The sequence below is a fragment of the Mesitornis unicolor genome, unplaced genomic scaffold (assembly GCF_000695765.1).
Source record: "Mesitornis unicolor isolate BGI_N332 unplaced genomic scaffold, ASM69576v1 scaffold8683, whole genome shotgun sequence".
NCBI classification, from domain to species: Eukaryota; Metazoa; Chordata; class Aves; order Mesitornithiformes; family Mesitornithidae; genus Mesitornis; species Mesitornis unicolor.
In genome coordinates this window covers 17,434-34,232 of record NW_010176671.1, presented here as the reverse complement: position 1 = coordinate 34,232, position 16,799 = coordinate 17,434, and the positions used below count along the sequence as shown (strand labels likewise).

General features: G+C 45.2%; 1 protein-coding gene across 1 annotated transcript in view; it reads left to right on the top strand.

Moving 5' to 3' along the window:
• Nucleotides 1-1,631: 1,631 nt before the first annotated feature.
• Nucleotides 1,632-16,799, top strand: part of LOC104538559 (tyrosine-protein kinase Blk-like) — a 26,117-nt gene continuing 10,949 nt past the window's right edge. The window contains exons 1-5 of the mRNA XM_010181798.1: nt 1,632-1,733; nt 3,785-3,833; nt 9,386-9,479; nt 10,809-10,907; nt 12,642-12,745. Of these exons, the coding sequence (XP_010180100.1) occupies nt 1,632-1,733; nt 3,785-3,833; nt 9,386-9,479; nt 10,809-10,907; nt 12,642-12,745 (448 nt within the window). The remainder of the gene's footprint in view (nt 1,734-3,784; nt 3,834-9,385; nt 9,480-10,808; nt 10,908-12,641; nt 12,746-16,799) is intronic.

Sequence of the window (16,799 nt, the reverse complement as noted above, 5' to 3'; positions counted from 1 at the left end):
AGAGCGGGAAAAACTCTCTTAGTAAATCACATGCCATTGCATGACAACCAGATCTTCTAAGCAAAGCAAAGCCTGGTTACAACCTGAGGGGAGGCTGCCAAATTAAAATGAACTTGCTGCAGGAAACGCTGTGGCTGATTCGGTGGGCGAAACTTCCCCTCCAACTGTGTTGACAGTGCCTGGAGCAGCGCTGAGACCTGGGTACAGATGGATGGGCCATCTGGAAACTCAGGTCAAAAGAAAAGTTCAGGGCAGTTTGGATGCTAAAAAACTTCTGAATGAGGGGGAAAACATGTATTGGGGTATTCTGAAATATTTCACCAATCCCTGCTGTTTTTCTCACTTTATCAGTGAAAATAGAAATGAGGCAGAAAGGAGAATTTTATTTTTTTTTTAAATAACACCTTAAAATACTGGGATGACTCTGTTAGAAACCTCATTTCAGAGTCTCAGTTTTTGAAATATGTGCTAGAAAGCAAAAAAATATTGCTTTCACTGGAATATTTTTTTCACGCAAGTCTGGTTTGCTGGAAGCTTTTTTGAACACATCTGCTGGAGTCTGACTATCACAACACAGAGTCAGACTGACATTTGGTCACACATTTGGTCACCAATCCACATTGGTCCTTGGACCTCCAGCCCTTGATTCTCTGTGTTCACAGCAGACCTTGAGGCATTTGGGCAAGAATAGGAGCCAAAGTGTTTTTGCTCAGCTATGAATATTTGGGGTTTGGATTGTCTGGGGATTTTTTGGATACGTAGCCCACACTTTTCAATGACTTTGGTTCAAAGCAGGGGCTGGTGCTGGACAGTGTAGATACCTCATGTACTCATGGTAACAGCACTTCAGTAATGCTGGCTTCAACTGCTCCCTACTTTTTGCCATGGTTTGGCTATCTTGTCCACCTAGACCCAGCATTAAGCTAGAATTATAGACCAGAGATTAAATTACAATTCTGTTCTGCAAGTTAAATGATCCATCAAGCACAAGTGTGAAAACCCTACTGTGGACCAGAGGATAGTCCATGGAAAGGATTTGAATGATCTGTGTCTAATGATCCTTCATGTGCCTGAGAGGTCTGAGACATGCACATTGGGTTGGGAAACATAAACCATGATTTATTGGAGACTCACACCTTGTGAGACCCCAGGGCACATCGAAAGGTACTCAGGCCCTGCACATGGACAGTTGAGTCAAGCCTTAGACCCACAGGGTCTTTACAAGCAGGAAGGATGCAACCTACACCATGCTTGACTCCCTGAGCCTCTTGCAGTCCACCAAAGTGTCCCACCAGGTCCCATCCCTTTGTGGACAGGCTGAGCGTGTGTCTGTGCTGCTTAAGCACAAGGAAGGGTGGGACCAGTACCATGCAGACAGATAGCTACCACATCTGTGGGCTGCTCTTGCTGCACGGAAGGGACAGGACCTACAGAAAGCACTGAGCAACATAATAAGTACAGCTTGGTAAATTAGACTATTTTAGACTCCTCTCTCCACTGTCCCATTGCCCTGCATTGTCATCTTCTCCAATGTGTTCTTCATGAATGAGAAGGTTGTTTTGTCCCTCAATGCCTCCCCCTTTCCCCAGGAGCCATCTCATTAAAAAGTAATTTCTGGTCTTCCTTCCAGGATGGGGTTGCTCGGGAGCAAAAGTCAAGTGACATCCAATGAGAAACACACTTCTGGAAGCAAACCAAAAAACAAGAGTAAATCTCCTCCTGCCCCACCCAAGGTAAGCCTGCAGTTTTATGTCCTTTTGGGATCCTCCATGGCTCTCTTAGTGTTTGGAGTGATGCAGGCAATCTCTGTGTATGCCAGGAAGAGCTTGAGCTCTTCTATTTCATAAAATTTGGCCATCAATTGAGAAATGGCCTTCAAAGAGCAGAAATCAAATGTTTATGACTGGTTTCCTCCCATAAGGTCCTCAATGTGGGGTGAACTGATCAATCAACCCTTTCTTGCTCTGGGTTTTTTTCTCTGTCAAAAAGGATAATATTTTATTTCTGGCGATTTGTTGTGGCCATGAATTGTCCGAGTGGGCTAGGGATGGTGGTGGTCTGTGCAGAGGCCACTGTCCTGTGTGCCCTGCATTGCTCGGACATGAGTCCTCTGAGCTGATCCCCATGTCTTTTAGGCAGGGCTTCCGCCCTTAGCACTCTGCAACCTGAGCTGATGAAGCTGATGTTGCTGACTTGCAAACGGCAAAAAGATGGGTCAGATTCAGGCTAAGATTCAGAGCTGCAAACCGCAGTGGAAACTTTACCATCGGGGAGGACAACAGGTTCACTAAGGAGGGTCTACAGCAAACCTGCCTTGGGGTGGGCTGAGAATCAGGAGCACTGAGCATCCTCTGCTCCCTTTGAGTTCATACAGCCTCTCCTTACGTGGACACCGATCAGTAAGACGCTGGGATAGGATTTAAGAAACCTCGAATGACAGACTGCCTGTTTAAAACTGAGAAATCACTTTATCTATCTGCCCATTGCTGTACAGAGGGCATGAAGTTGTTTTCTTTTTTCTTGCCCTTGTCAGCGCTGCATCCAGCAGCCAGCACAAGAGAAACTCCGAGTGCAACAGTCATCTGAAAACCATCTCGGTCTTGAGCTCTGAGAGGGGGGACGAATTGCCTATCATTACTTTTGTTGACAGGTGGAGGTGTTTTTTGCTCCTTTAGTTTAATTCCTGAATTCCCCCATGGTTATGAAATCCAGTTTTCATGACAGCAGATGTCAGATTAACCAAGAGGATGTTCGTTTCCTAAATTTCCTTCTCTCCAGCTCACTGGAGAGGAGCTGCTATCAGTGTAAATACAGTACCATCTATCACGTTCTGACACTCATATATTTTTTGCCACAGGCACTAAGCTCTCACATGTCAGGGGAAGTCCATATTTCTTTCATTTAAATTAGAAAAGGCAGTGAATGAGAAGCTCTCCCACCCCACACTGCTGCTAAGTAGGAGTCAAAGGGTGGTGTGGATAGAAAGCACTTGATGTTTTTAATTCAGAGTCTGTAGTCCACTTCTTTTGCATATGTATGCAAATACCTCAAAAATGCATCAAACACACTAGGGACTGTACCTTGGACTGACCACAGGATTGACATTTAAAGTTGGGTTGAGGCCCTCAGAGGCCACTTGGCCATTTCCATAGTATTAAACTCTTAGCCCACAAGACAAACTGGTTGCATCCCAAGTGCTGGTTGGAGATGGTCTATGGTCAATTGGCCACTCTCAGGGTCCGGGCCAACTCAAACTAGGGACCACATTTTCAACATTTTGGAAGAGTGCCTAGATGAGTTGCAGCACCTTGCTGCTGTTTGCTAATATACTCACTGCCTCCATTTTCTGAACATATCTCTGAGAAAAGGATATTGCATGAGTCATGGGACAGTTATGGCAAAAAATGTCCTGGGTTTTCTGCTTCAAATAATATTGCAGTTGTCATTTCTCAGTGGGACCATTCTTGTCTCATCCCTCATTGATCTGAAATCTGGCGTCAGTGAACAAGAGTTAGATAAACCAGGGTCTAAATAAGTTAATAGCAGTTTTATGCTTTTATTCAGAGTGGAGCCAAGGATTATTCAAGCTGACAGCCAACACATCTATCAACACATCATGCCAAAAAGTGCTAAAGCCATCACAACACAAACAGAGCCAGATACAAGGGCTGTTGTCTGGGTACAGTGAGCTCTGCATTAGACATCTGTAAAGCTGAGAGCAGATCTTCCTGCAAACACAGCAAAGTAATAAATGTCTTATTTTTCCTTTCTATTTCTATCAAAGGGCAGACAATTTATCAACATCTCTCATCAAAACCAAGCCTCTGTACAAGGTAAGTTTCTCAGCTCAATTGCTGTTTTCTTTGCCTTCCCGTGGGGTTTTGCAAGGTGATGGTCCCCCAACAGCAGGTCTTGAGAACAAGCCATCGCATCGCAGGCGTGCGGTTTAGCATTGCCAGGCGGGGAATTTATCAGCGTGTTTCGGAAGATTCAGTTTACATCACTAACTGTTTGTAGCTGCCAGTTTCCCTTGCTCATCAAAGAAATTAAGAGGGGAAAAGCAGTCCTTCTTCGCTGGCTGAGCAAAGTGAGATCTGAGGCATCAACTGCATGAGATTTCCCTGTCTGCTGCTCTGTCTGCAGCGTGACAACTTGTGGATGCTGTATCCAGCCAGCTGAAGATTTCAGAGGAAATAGCAGGCATCAGAGAGCTCAGAGAGACTACAAAGAGAAGGAGAAGAAAGGAAAGAGTATAAAATGAGGATGCACAGAGCCCCTGCCTGGAGACAGTTTGTTGGCTTCATCCACCTCCGCAATTATCTGCAGGTCACAGATGGTGTTTGGTAGATGATTGCCTTTTAGCAGGAATCTCTGCTACCTTTGCCCAGCCTCCGACAGCAGCTTGTATATATTTGTGTCACAGAAGTTTTGAAGATTAAGGACAGAGACAGATAGAGAGAATTAGAAGGGGGGGGGGAAACAGAGGAAGCTTGGAAGAAAGCAGTTAGCAACATACAGAAGTTCCTCACACATGGGCGAAAGTGTAGAATTAGGGGAGACAGGGCATGAGGGAAGGGAAAAGTGACGTGACAAATAAATAGGATGGGTGGAACAGCAGACCTAAGTCTTAGATCTCATGGACGATGGAGGGTCTTTGCTGTGGGACAAACAGAGTGATTTCTGCAATGCCGAAATGTTCTTGAAAACCAACAGTTGTGGTGGAGAATAAATCTGTGGGAGATGTAGATCTTCAATAGTGTGAATTGGGGTGTGTTTCTGTGGAAGTACCATTTTTCTGGAAACCGTACTTCCTTTTGCAAAACTGTTTTTGTGGCACTTTTCCAAGTGGCCGTGCTCTCCTACCTTCACAACTGAGCCAACCTTGCTAGTTTTTCATGGGATTTTTATCAACCTTCTCACTCTGGTGGGAAACACAACAGAAGCTTTCTTCAGGGAGGCAACTTTTACTTCTGCTTCATATCAGAAGGCAGAAGCGGAAAGATGCTAAAAAATACACTAAGTACTATGTGAGATGTTTTCAGCTCTCAAAAATATTTTGGTTTGTTAGGTTCAGTTCCAGTTTTGGAGGAATATTCACACTCACAGTCTGGGGAACTTCTTATTTTTCTCCGCCAGTGCCTGAGTTTCCAGAAGTGATGCTGTGTCTGACTCTCTCCTGTGTGGCAAAACAGGCTGATAGGAACCATGCAAGATGCTTGAGATATCTGAGATATTCTCAAGAACGAAGGCAATTCAAGTGAATTTATAGAGAAAGAACAAAATCCAGGCTATTCAATCATAAAAAAAATCAAAGAGCTGAAATATATATATCCTGTGGGAGCACTTAAAGTTCAACGAGGCAAAATCATTGACTATGGAAGGGTGGCATGCAATGGAAAATCAAAATATTTTTCTTTCAGTTCTTTTTTTTAAATTGTTTTGCATTCCTCGCATTTTGATTTTCTTTTCTGATCTCAGTATTATGCAACTTCTTTCACAGTTTCCAGGTTTCTCCATGCTGCCTCATAAATATACTTTTTTTAATTATTAGCAAAAGCCTAATTCCTCCTGACAATATTTAGCTTAATGGAAGTAACAGAAAGGCAGGCAAGGAGTGTATATGTCTGGATCTGACTGCAGTGTTGGCAGCATTGCCTTTTTTCACTTGGGTTGGTGTGTTTCTTCCATCTCATTCATTTTACTGTGGTTCCCTAAGCACTTAGAGAGTCTTCAAGGTTGACTCTATATCTCTATAGGATCAAAACACACCTTTAATTCTGCACCTCTAAAGCTCTGGGCACAGCAAAGTCTTGGTCCATGATAATGGTTCCCAAATACAGCAACTCCACTGCTATTTGCTTGCATTGGATAGAAAAGGTGCAGCAGAGAGGCAGAACAACCCCTGCCCTGGCCCTACCAGCTGCTCACAGCTGGATTTAAGTACTGGTGGTGGAAAGTATTGGTCATTTTGGGTGCTTGTCCTCAGGCATTATAAAAACCTGTGAGGCCATTTCTTCTGATGGGGAAACTGCAACTCCTTACAGCTCTTTCCACTTCCTTCTGGCTGACCATACCATGAATAGAACTGATTTTCAGGGGTGGGAGCTAAGCATGCTCTGGAAATTGAGGTCTTTTGAGGCATCTTAAGACTAGCATCAAAGCCCTTCACAGTTTTTATTGTTGTTCCCTGAATATGGATTTGAGTTTGAAAGGAGCGCTGTCAGAAATGTGCTTTAGAGCTCAACTGGGAATAAGAAGGGTTGTTTCTACTGAAAAGGATGACTTTTTGATGAGAAATTAAAACTTCTTACCAAAAATGGGCATTGCCAATCAAAAATAAGAGGGAGAAGGAAGAATAGAGGGAATTGCCTGAAGTATTCAGATTTCCTAATAAAAAAGGTGTGAGCCATCCTGTGCCATACTGAAACAGAAAGCTGGACCCATTTTCGGCAGCAGTAACTCATAGCTCAGTGCACCCAGCCAGCCAACACATGTGCTACAAGTTGTCATCTACCCCACAACCAGCCTAGCGTGGCTCTAAACCAATTTATGGTCCTCTGGGACACCTTGGCTCAGTCTCAGCCCGGCTCCATAGCCGTGGGATGGTTGCAAAGACCTTCCATTCACAACAGGGCAGCGGTGGGAAGACTGTTTGAATTATTCCTATTAAGCCATCGCACTGGCACTCAGCCTATGCAAACCGAGCTGGTATCTAACTTCCCCGACAGCAACTCCCAGCCAAGATGTTTTTGGCTCGCAATCAAAGTCTCGGGGCTGCTAGCATTATCTGCAAAGCCGTCACTCCTAGCAGCCCCGACGGCTTCTCTGTTATAGAGTCACTTGTGACCTAACGTGATCAAATAGGCCAAGAAAGTATTATTGGCACTGTTTCACAGCGGGGTGACGGGCTCAGAGACAGGAAGGGTCACTTTCATCATCAGACGGCAAGGCTTGCTAGCTTCAGCAGAGAAAGCTTTTCTTCTGGCTCGCTTAAGTGTGCAGTGTTTCTCAACACATACATTGAGAAGGGGATAAGAGGTGATCATAATATTTTTTCTGCTTATAAAACCTTTTTGTCCTTGCTGTATTTGCTCTTTTTCTTTCTCCCTCTCTCCTTTTTTGCTTGTTTTGGTTTCATTTATTTGCACTTATGTCAGTCACTCCAATATCAAAACTACATTTTTCATTTTATTTTCTGGAATACCCAACCACTTCGTGCTTGGAGATGTTTACACATTTGCTTCTATTTTTCAAAGCGAAAGTGTGATTGCTGCATTATTTTACTTCCAAGAGGAGCAAGACGGTGCGTGTGGATGAACACATTCATTGTGGACACCCTGCAGTAGGCACATGCCTGGAAACCTTTCATGTCAGTGAAGCTGCGTGATAGCAGCTCTCTCAAGAAGGCAACAAGAGCTTGGGTGCATCGCTAATGCCAAATGCTTTCAGATCCCTCAGGGGGCAGCCTGAAACATGCAAGCTATTTTAAGACTTCAAAGCCTTCTCCCTTGTGACCAATCATCCTTTTCCCCATTATGTTGAAGAGAGTGAGGCTCTGCCGAAACTTCTCATGGATCTTCAAGTTCCTCCTAGCAAGCCTGGAGGGAACTGCTCAGGGCTCTGGTTTACAAAGCTGCATTTCCCCCCATGCTGACCCCTTCTCCTCCCTCCTCCCCAGTAAATCACCAACAGAGGAACAGCACAGAGACAAAACCCGTGTTGCCCCAGAGACACGTTATCTTACGATGACAAAGGGCCAGTCTGGCTTTCTTGCTGGTGGCATTATTTGAAAAGGTCACACAGAGACAGTGACTTGACAGTCTGCTTTGAAAAATGCTATTTATAGACCGTCCATTGCTTTCAGTGCATTAATTAGGCTGTGTACGAGCTAAAACCTTTCTACAGCAAATTTTCTCCTTTTTCTTTTTCTTTTTCTTTTCTTTTTCCTTTCTTTTTTCTTTTCTTTTCCTTTTCCTTTTTCTTTTTCTTTTCCTTTTCCTTTTTCTTTTCCTTTATCTTTTTCTTTTCCTTTATCTTTTATTTTTATTTTTCTTGTTTTTCTTCTTGTTTTTCTTATTTTTCTTTTTCTTATTTTTCTTTTTCTTCTTAATTTTCTTCTTATTTTTCTTTTTCTTCTTAATTTTGTTCTTATATTTCTTCTTATTTTTCTTCTTCTTCTTCTTCTTCATCATCTTCTTCTTCTTCTTCTTCATCATCTTCTTCTTCTTCTTCTTCTTCATCTTCTTCTTCTTCTTCTTCTTCTTCTTCTTCTTCTTCTTCTTTATCTTTTTCTTCTTCATCTTCTTCTTTGCCATTCTGTTTTGGTTTAAATTTTGTGTTTGCATGCGTGTGGTGATCCCCTTTATAAAGCTTGATCTGCCCCAAAATAGCTGCTCATTTCTGCTTCAGTAGCTGCGAGCCTGCAGAGCACACAGGAACAGTTGCAGAACCTCTCTGAGAGCTGCAGAAGCACAACCTGGGCACGCGAAGGCAGCGATGCAGCACACGTACCAGGCAGCAGCTTTGGTACAAACAGCACAGCAAATGTTTTTGCACCAGGGAGCAAAGGTTCATTTTGCTGTGCCAAAATCTGGGCTTGACCAACATGGCTGGTGTAAAGCAATGTGGTAGGGTAGGAGATGGGGATGCAGACTTGCTTGCCACCCTGGTCCAGATGGGTTGAAAGTGAAACGGGATACAGAGAGTATTGGTTTTGTGATCTGGAGCATCTAAAGTGCAGATTCTCATCTAAGAGGGATCCTGGAGCCTTCACTGCTCCTCTGGGAATTTCAGCTGAGCAGAGCAGCCAAGCGTTGAGAGGTGCTGGTTAAAAAGTGGCAATGAGACTTAAATGTGGTGGCACATTCGCAAGGAACAGCACATCAAAGGGATGGCAAGATACAAGCTAAGTCAAGAGCACCCAGAAGGGAGAGTTAAGTCCTAGCAATGGGCTCAAACAACAGAAACTAACACAACACTATACCTTTTTTATTCAAGAAAACCCCACCTTTTTGAGTCAAATCCCAGGGCCACCCTGGGAAATGTTGCTACAGCAGTTTTCATTTACTGCTGTGTAAAACTCAGGCCAAGCACTGACAGGTCATTTATGAACTTTTTTATTCCACACAAACCCTTTTTTCTTGTTGATGCACAGGTTTTTGTGGATGGAGGGTGGTCTGGAGTGCTTTATAAACACATACACAGGAAACACTTCAGTGAATCAGCGCTGGTCCCAGAGCAGAGGTTGTGGTTGACAGCTCTGGGTTGGTGGAGAGCTTGGCTTTTGGAGCATGGGAGGGTTGACAACCCCTGTGTACGGGGGGATGAAATGTCCCACCATACTTCTGGGAACAGGTGGATTCAATGGTGCTGCTTCTTCTTTCAGAGAACTTTGTTGTGGTTGCACTGTATGATTTCCCTGCCTTGAGCGACCGTGACTTGCAGCTGGTCAAGGGAGAGAAACTCCAAGTCCTCTCCAAGTAAGTGACAGAGAGGGGTTCAAAGATGAGCATGGTGAGGCTGAAAAAGGGGGGGACAGTGGTGTCAGACACCAACTTGCAGCTCACCAGAGCTGTGTCTGTGAATTAGATTTGCTCCAGAGTATGACTATGGGTATCCTCTCCTCTCTGCAAGGTGGAGGTGACAATTCCATGTTTTAATTGGGTTACGGATACATTGGTCTCAGGCAGTGTCCCTGCCTGGATAACACAGCATGATTGGGGTTGGAAGGGACCTCTGAAGATCATCCAGTCCAATCCCTGCCAGAGCAGTATCACCCAGACTGGGTCACACAGGAACACGCCCAGGCGAGTTTTGAATGTCTCCAGAGAAGGAGACTCCACAACCTCTCTGGGCAGCCTCGTCCAGTGCTCTGGTACCTTCATAGTAAATAAGTTTTCCCTAATGTTGAGCTTGAACTTCCCATGTTCCAGTTTGTGCCCATTTCCCCTTGTCTTGTTGCTGGACATCACTGAAAAGAGTCTGGCCCCGTCTTCCTGATCCCTTTAGATATTTATAAGCATTACTGAAAGCCCCCCCATCAGTCTCCTCTTCTCCAGGCTAAACAGACCCAGCTCTCTCAGCATTTCCTCATATGGGAGATGCTCCAGTCCCCTCATCACCTTTGTAGCTCTATATTTCTGGGACATTTTTCATAGTCAGTGTGTGTGGGCACAGAAGTAGCGTAAATAACAACAAAAACCTAGCTCCTGCTTCATATTTTGTGCTGATCATGCTTCTGCAAAGGATGTGGGTTGGGTGTAGTCAGAGGAAAGGACAGAGTCGAGCCAGGGAGGTGCGTGGTTTCATTTCACCTTCTCAAACTCACGAGAGAAAAGGCTGACAGTCCATCTGCATAGTCCATAACAGGGCAGAGGTGGGCTTGGGTCCTGTGGTTATCTGGCCTTCTAAGGCTGTTCCATCCTTGACGGATGGCCTCCAGAGGTGACATTTCTCACCCAGACGCTGTGGGCTGCGATGTCCCTATGCAAGTGGCAAAATAAACCCGTAGTGACCCAGATTTCCCTCCTCTCACTTGAGGCACGTAGCAGAGGTTTGGGTCTGTGGTCATTCTGGGCTTCCTCTGCCTTCACAGAAAGAGACCATCACCTCCAGAAGTCCCTGAGACACCAACAGCCCTTGACCTGGTGGTGGTCCTAGTAGATCAAAAGGGGCCTGTAAGAGTGGATTAAGGAGTGCTGGCCTATTTGCAGTGCTCAAAACCTCAAAATTCATGCTGTACCCATAGCCTTTACTCATTGTGAAACCTCCTTCAGGCACTCATGCTCTTTCTTCTGCTTGCTTTGCAGCGAAGGGGACTGGTGGCTGGCAAAGTCCCTCAGCAGTGGGAAGAAAGGCTACATCCCCAGTAACTTTGTTGCACAAGTGGACAGCTTGGAAGAGGAAAAGTAAGTGTGTGAGCTTATGAATGGTCAACACTGATGCAGTGCCTTGTCTCTTAGTGAGATACAGGAACAGACTGACTTGCCAGTGGGAAGATGTCAGTGCTGGGTTGGATGGCAAGAGCTCCTTCATCATCCCCAGCAATGCTGCTGAAAGGTTCAGGAGAAGTTTTAAGCATCATGTGGGTACGGAACAGGGACGATGAGGTTGCTACAGGGAAAGTGGGCAAAGACTCCTCTCCCATTGATTGCACCCACCATGGAAAACAAGGATCTAGGGGGAAGAATATAAAGGTTATGTTTGCACTGGTAAATTGGCAGTGCCAGGGACCATTCCCTGGGCCAGCTCACTGCCATCATTTAGACAATTGTTCTGTCACCCAAAGACTCCTGTCCACCTGGGGAGGGGAATAGAGAAAAGGAAAGGAAACCTGTGAGTTGAAATAGAAACAGATTTAATAAATAATAATAAGAAGAACAGTATTAATAGCCATATTAATATAAAGTACACAAAGTTATACTCTGCCAATGTAGTAGTCGTAACAAGCAGAGGAGTAGGCCTTTGGAGCAGAAAGATGGGTGAGACCCTCCAGGAATGAAGATTGTCGAGGAAAGAGAGCATATTCCCAGTAAACCCCCCAATTTACAGTGAGCATGATGGTTATGATACGGAATAATTCTGTTTGCCAGCTTGGGTCAGTTGCCCTGGTTTTTGTTCCCCCTAGTTTCTGCACTTGTTTAACTCAAAGCTGTATGCAATAACTGCATACTAGTGCTGGCTGAAAATTAAAACAAATTGCTTATCAGCTGTGTTCCCTAAACAAATCAAATTGTGCTGCAGTCTTTTCAGAAGTGCAGCTTTCCTGAATAGAAAACTGTGTCTACGATACTGTCCAAGTGAAACCAGGACACCAATCATAGCATAAACTTTCTCAGCCTCCAAGACGGTGTCTGTATGCAAGATGGCACTGGGAATCACTTGCGAAGGGTGCATTGATCCAGGTTTCCAGGGACCACACCAATAATTTCACAGGGCAGAGACTGAGTGCCAGTGTCCAGACCCAGAGCCTGGTGCTGCTTCTTCCATTAGCCCAGATGCAGCCTTCATGTTTGGCTGCCTGCAAAGAAGATGGCAAGAAAGACTTGAGACAAAAACCAGTTTATTGTGCCTATGATACAAGCAGCAGAAGAAATTGTTTCCATGTCCTCTATGGCATTCAACTATAAGTGATCAGCTCCACTTGTAATCTCCTCTGGGAGGGACCCAACCATCACTGAATTCAGCAAATATTTTACAGCGCACAGAAATGTGGTTGAGACATAGATGCTCTTTGTATCCAAAGGGTACATTTAAATAGCGTGGGCACCCTATGCTCAGCCTGCAACCCATGTATCTGCACTGCTCAGGTCTTACTCACTCACCAGGTGAGCCGTGGGTCTCTCAGAGGCTGTGCTCTGGCTGAGCTTGCACTTCTCCCATGTACGGGGCACTTCACATACCACCTACACTCTGCTCTGGCTGTGAAACAAGCCCAAAGTGACCGAAATCTGGTGTTAATCTTCTGAAAACAATCTATTACTGCCACTTTCCAGCAGATAAAAAAACCTATTTGCTGATAAAAACAGCCCTCAGTTTCAGAGTGTAATGGTAAAAAAGAAATATGAACTAACTGGAAAGAATTTGGGTATTTTTAGAGCTTTTCCTTTTCAAACAACGATTTTGCCTTTTCTGTCTCCCAGGTGGTATTTTAAAACTCTGAGCAGAAAAGATGCTGAACGGCTGCTGCTGTCTTCGGGTAACAAAGTTGGCTCTTTCCTTGTCCGAGAGAGCGAAACCAGCAAAGGTGAGATCCTCAGAGCAAAGACAACTCCTTGTTATTGCCAAGGCTCAGAAAACCTTTCAGACCTGAGCTGCCAAGTTCAGCTGTGTCAGAGTTCCTTGGATCTGGATGGGCAAAATAGCACTTACAAGGCTCAGCAGGGCTGTAGAAGGGAACTGGGGATTTGGAGGGCAAAGATTTGCTCATGATGTTACTTGTGTGTGTAGTTCGGGCTGTGGTAGGGGTGGCTCTTGTCACCATGGTTCGTGGCAGAGATGCAGGAACACAGATAAGCAGAGAAGACTTACCAAAACCCATGTGTAGGGTGTTTCTTTTCCTTTTCTCCCTGAGGAAATGTTACTTTTTTGGCAAATGGAGATTCTTTTAAACACTCTTGAAGAAGCATTTCACCTCTTTACTCCTGAAACTTTCAGAATTTTGGAAAAATTCTTTTGGTGAAACATTTTCCTAGAGGAAACATGTTTTTCCCGGTAGTCTGTATCAGTGGGAAGTGATTGCAAACCAGGACTTTAGGAAGAGGACTGACTGGAGCAGGAAATGTGAACTTCATCTACTTTCCTTCCCTATGGATGTGGCTGGCTTTTGAAGACGTGACTCAATGAGGATGGAAAGAGCAGAGCATTATGGTCACTTCTCTAACATAGTTATTAACCTTAATACTTAACTGTGCAATTGCAACTTCTTTGTTCTGCGCTGTTAATTTGTAGTTTAGGTTGTCACGTGGGATCTTCATATTGTTGCTTTCCTACTTTTCTCTCCTTGCATCCTCTGGGCCAGCAGGTGTGTTTACAGCATGGAGGAAATGGTGCTTACGGTGGTCTCATGGCTCTGCTCTGAACCAGCAGTAGTTCGGGAAAGTACTTCGGTCTTGCCACGCTTTGGTTTCTTTCCTGTGAAATGGATATAGAAGTCTTTCCTTGCCACATGGGAAAGGTGGTTTGCCCAGCAGACCCTCATGTGTTATATCTTAAGGTCTGGGAAGGAGTGAGGCCCTCTGTCCATACATGATCCTAATCTTTGTGGCATCTCTAGATGCCACACATGGATGGGATCAAACCTTTCCCTATACTTGCTCTGGACAGATCCCTACTACTTCTTCTAGCCATGAGCTGCAAACACAGGATGAAATAATTTCCTGCCATTCTGTGTGAGGGCCTAGGTCACACAAGGCTCAGACCACACAAGGCCTAGGTCACACAAGGCTCAAAGTCCTGATATTCAAGAAGAAATAACCAGGTTAGACCCAATATTTAGTGCCCTGTCTCTGCTATCCGGAAGTAGGCTTATCAGTCTGCATTAGCAGATGTGGCCTGTTCTACTCCACAAAAGTCCCACATTAGTCCCAAATGGTCAGAGATCAGCTTCTGCTCTGTAATACAAGTCTCACCTATGCTTTTCTGATATTTATTATTCTGTCTCAAAATATGGCTGTTTTTCCTTCAAACACCTCATTCTTCTCTGAATCATCCTATGTGGTCAGCTTCTACCAGAATATCCTCTGCTTTGGGCTGCCTGAATGTTCATGCTGACACCATTTGATCTGCCTAACCACAGCTTCCACCTCCCTAAAGAAAAGAGGAAAAGAGAAAGCCCCACATCTCTAAATGAATCTGAGGTGTCTAATGTAAAGCAACTTTGTGATCCACCATGAGGTGTCCAGAGCATTGCCATGGAATTAACCCCACAGGTTCTTCCTTGTTTTCCTCCTCCGAGAAGTATATTTTCGTTCACTTTGCACAGAGCTGAGAGTCTGATGAGACCAATAGGAACAAGAGATGCCACTTCTGGGATGTGGGGCGTGGGGATGAGTGGGTGGAAAGCTGCCAGGCAGAAAAGGACCTGGAGGTGTTGGTGGACAGCAGGATGACCATGAGCCAGCAGTGTGCCCTTGCGGCCAAGAAGGCCAATGCCATCCTGGAGTGTATGAGAAGGGGTGTGATTGTAGGTCGAGAGAGGTTCTCCTCCCTCTCTACTCTGACCTGGTGAGACCACATCTGCAATATTGCGTTCAGTTCTGGGCCCCTCAGTTCAAGAAGGACAGGGAATTGCTTGAAAGAGACCAGTGCAGGGCCACAAAGATGATGGAGGGAGTGGAGCATCACAGTGTACATATCACACATGGCAGCTCCCTGAGCTCCCTCTGTAGCTGGTGGGGCTTGATTTGGTTGCCAAACCTAGAGTCTTAGAGACATCTCCAGGTTCTTCAGGAGGAGGTGTGGTTTTGCACCGTATCTGCCAAGCCCGTGCCAATGTCCTAGAGCATCTCCAGTAGCACCAGACACCCATGTTTAGATGACTGAATCAGTGCAAAGTATGATGTGAAGTTGAATCCCACACTTTACACCTTTTGTTGCTCTTTCCCATGCAAAAATTGCCACACTTTGAACAGAAAGGAACGGAGAGGTCTTGTTTTAGGGATCCCAGAACAGGAGGGTTTGACAGCCAGAGCTACCCAAGGCAATGTTTGATCGTGCTCACACTGCTCCGAGCTGGTGTCAACTGCAGCTGCAGACCTCAGTTCTGTGCTGGGATGTGATCCGGGACTGTAGGACAGACAAATGTCCCTTGTGGCTGAGGAGCAAGAGCTCCTTTCGGCCATCCTGGCTATCATTGCGGGAGATGAGGAGTCCTGCCATCTGCCCAGCTCCACTTAACATTTTTCATTTGCTGCTGTCACTGGGAGAAGAGAGAATTGAAGCTTTCCAGCCCTAAAGCTTTGCCTTTACACTGCAGCTCCCAAGGGAACAGGAACAGGTCATGGTGAATGGCAGAGGAAGCTCTACCACACTCCAGCAAACTCGGCTCTGGCTTGGGGTGAAATGCAGTCATTAGCTCTAATGACAGAATAAGTATTAATGCTGGTAATAGGCAGATAGGTTGTCTGATAGATTGGCCTGGAGGGTGCCTGGAGCCCCTGTCACTGCTGCATGCAGAGCATCACTGGTTTGAAAGACACAAGAGGGTTTAAAGGGTCAGTGGGGTTTGGAGAGGAGGTCCTGTAGGAAAGCAGGAGCTTTGGGTACAACCACTCTATCAAACAGGCTAGGTCTCCTCTGCTGACTGTTGGCTCCAGCCACCCACTTGCACATGTTAGTCATTAATTCCTGCACTCCCTTCTGCAACGCTGGCTGTCGTCAGTGCAGCTGTTTTCCCACCATGTCTGGCTCCTTCCTCTAGCAGGCCTTGCATTGTAAAAATCCTACACATACCCTAAACCACATCCCAGGCATGCAGAGCACCCTCTCGGACTTGTGCTGTATAACCCCAACCCTCATGGGCTGCAGGCTGACCTGCACATTATTTCAGTCACTTTGAAATTAAAATAACATCGTCATCCTCAACAAGAATAATAGAAGATGATGACGATGATGATGACGATGACAATAATAATAGTAATAGTAATAGTAATAGTAATAGTAATAGTAGCTTAGGGCCACACAGGTATCACAGAGGAGCCAGAGGAGGTCTAGTGCCAAGTGCTAGGGAGCGTGAATGTGGCTGATCATCTCAAGCAGGACTTTTGTTGAGCACTGTAGACACAAGCCCCAGCAGCACCTCTCTGCACCCACCAGAGATCAAAGATCACTCCCTGGGAAAGACATCCTTAGCTGTGTAGTGGCTTTTGGTCACTGAGACATGGACTGGAAAAATGAGCCCTTCCTTTACCCTTCCCTGGAGTTTTTGGTTGCCCCACTGAAGATGCTTCAGGGCTATTACTTAGATGTTCAGCTGCAGGACTGATAGAGCCAAAAGGGCTTCTCAATCTGTCTTCTGCCTGAAAATCATGATGAAGGAAAAGGTTTCAGAGGCTGTGTGGTTCCACTCTTGAGGTCCCCTGGCTCTGCATTGAAACCAGCAGGTCCTCCATGGACATTATGCCACCACATCTCATAGTCTGGTCTCCTTAGAAAGGGAGTCCCCAGCCAGAATGACTACTAGCACTTGGAAAAATTTTAGACTCTCCCAAAATCTGCTTGTAAAGATTTCTAATCACTGCAACAGAGAAAATATTGACAGAGTTGGTTTCCTTCTGTTACTTTTTAAAAATGCAAATGGT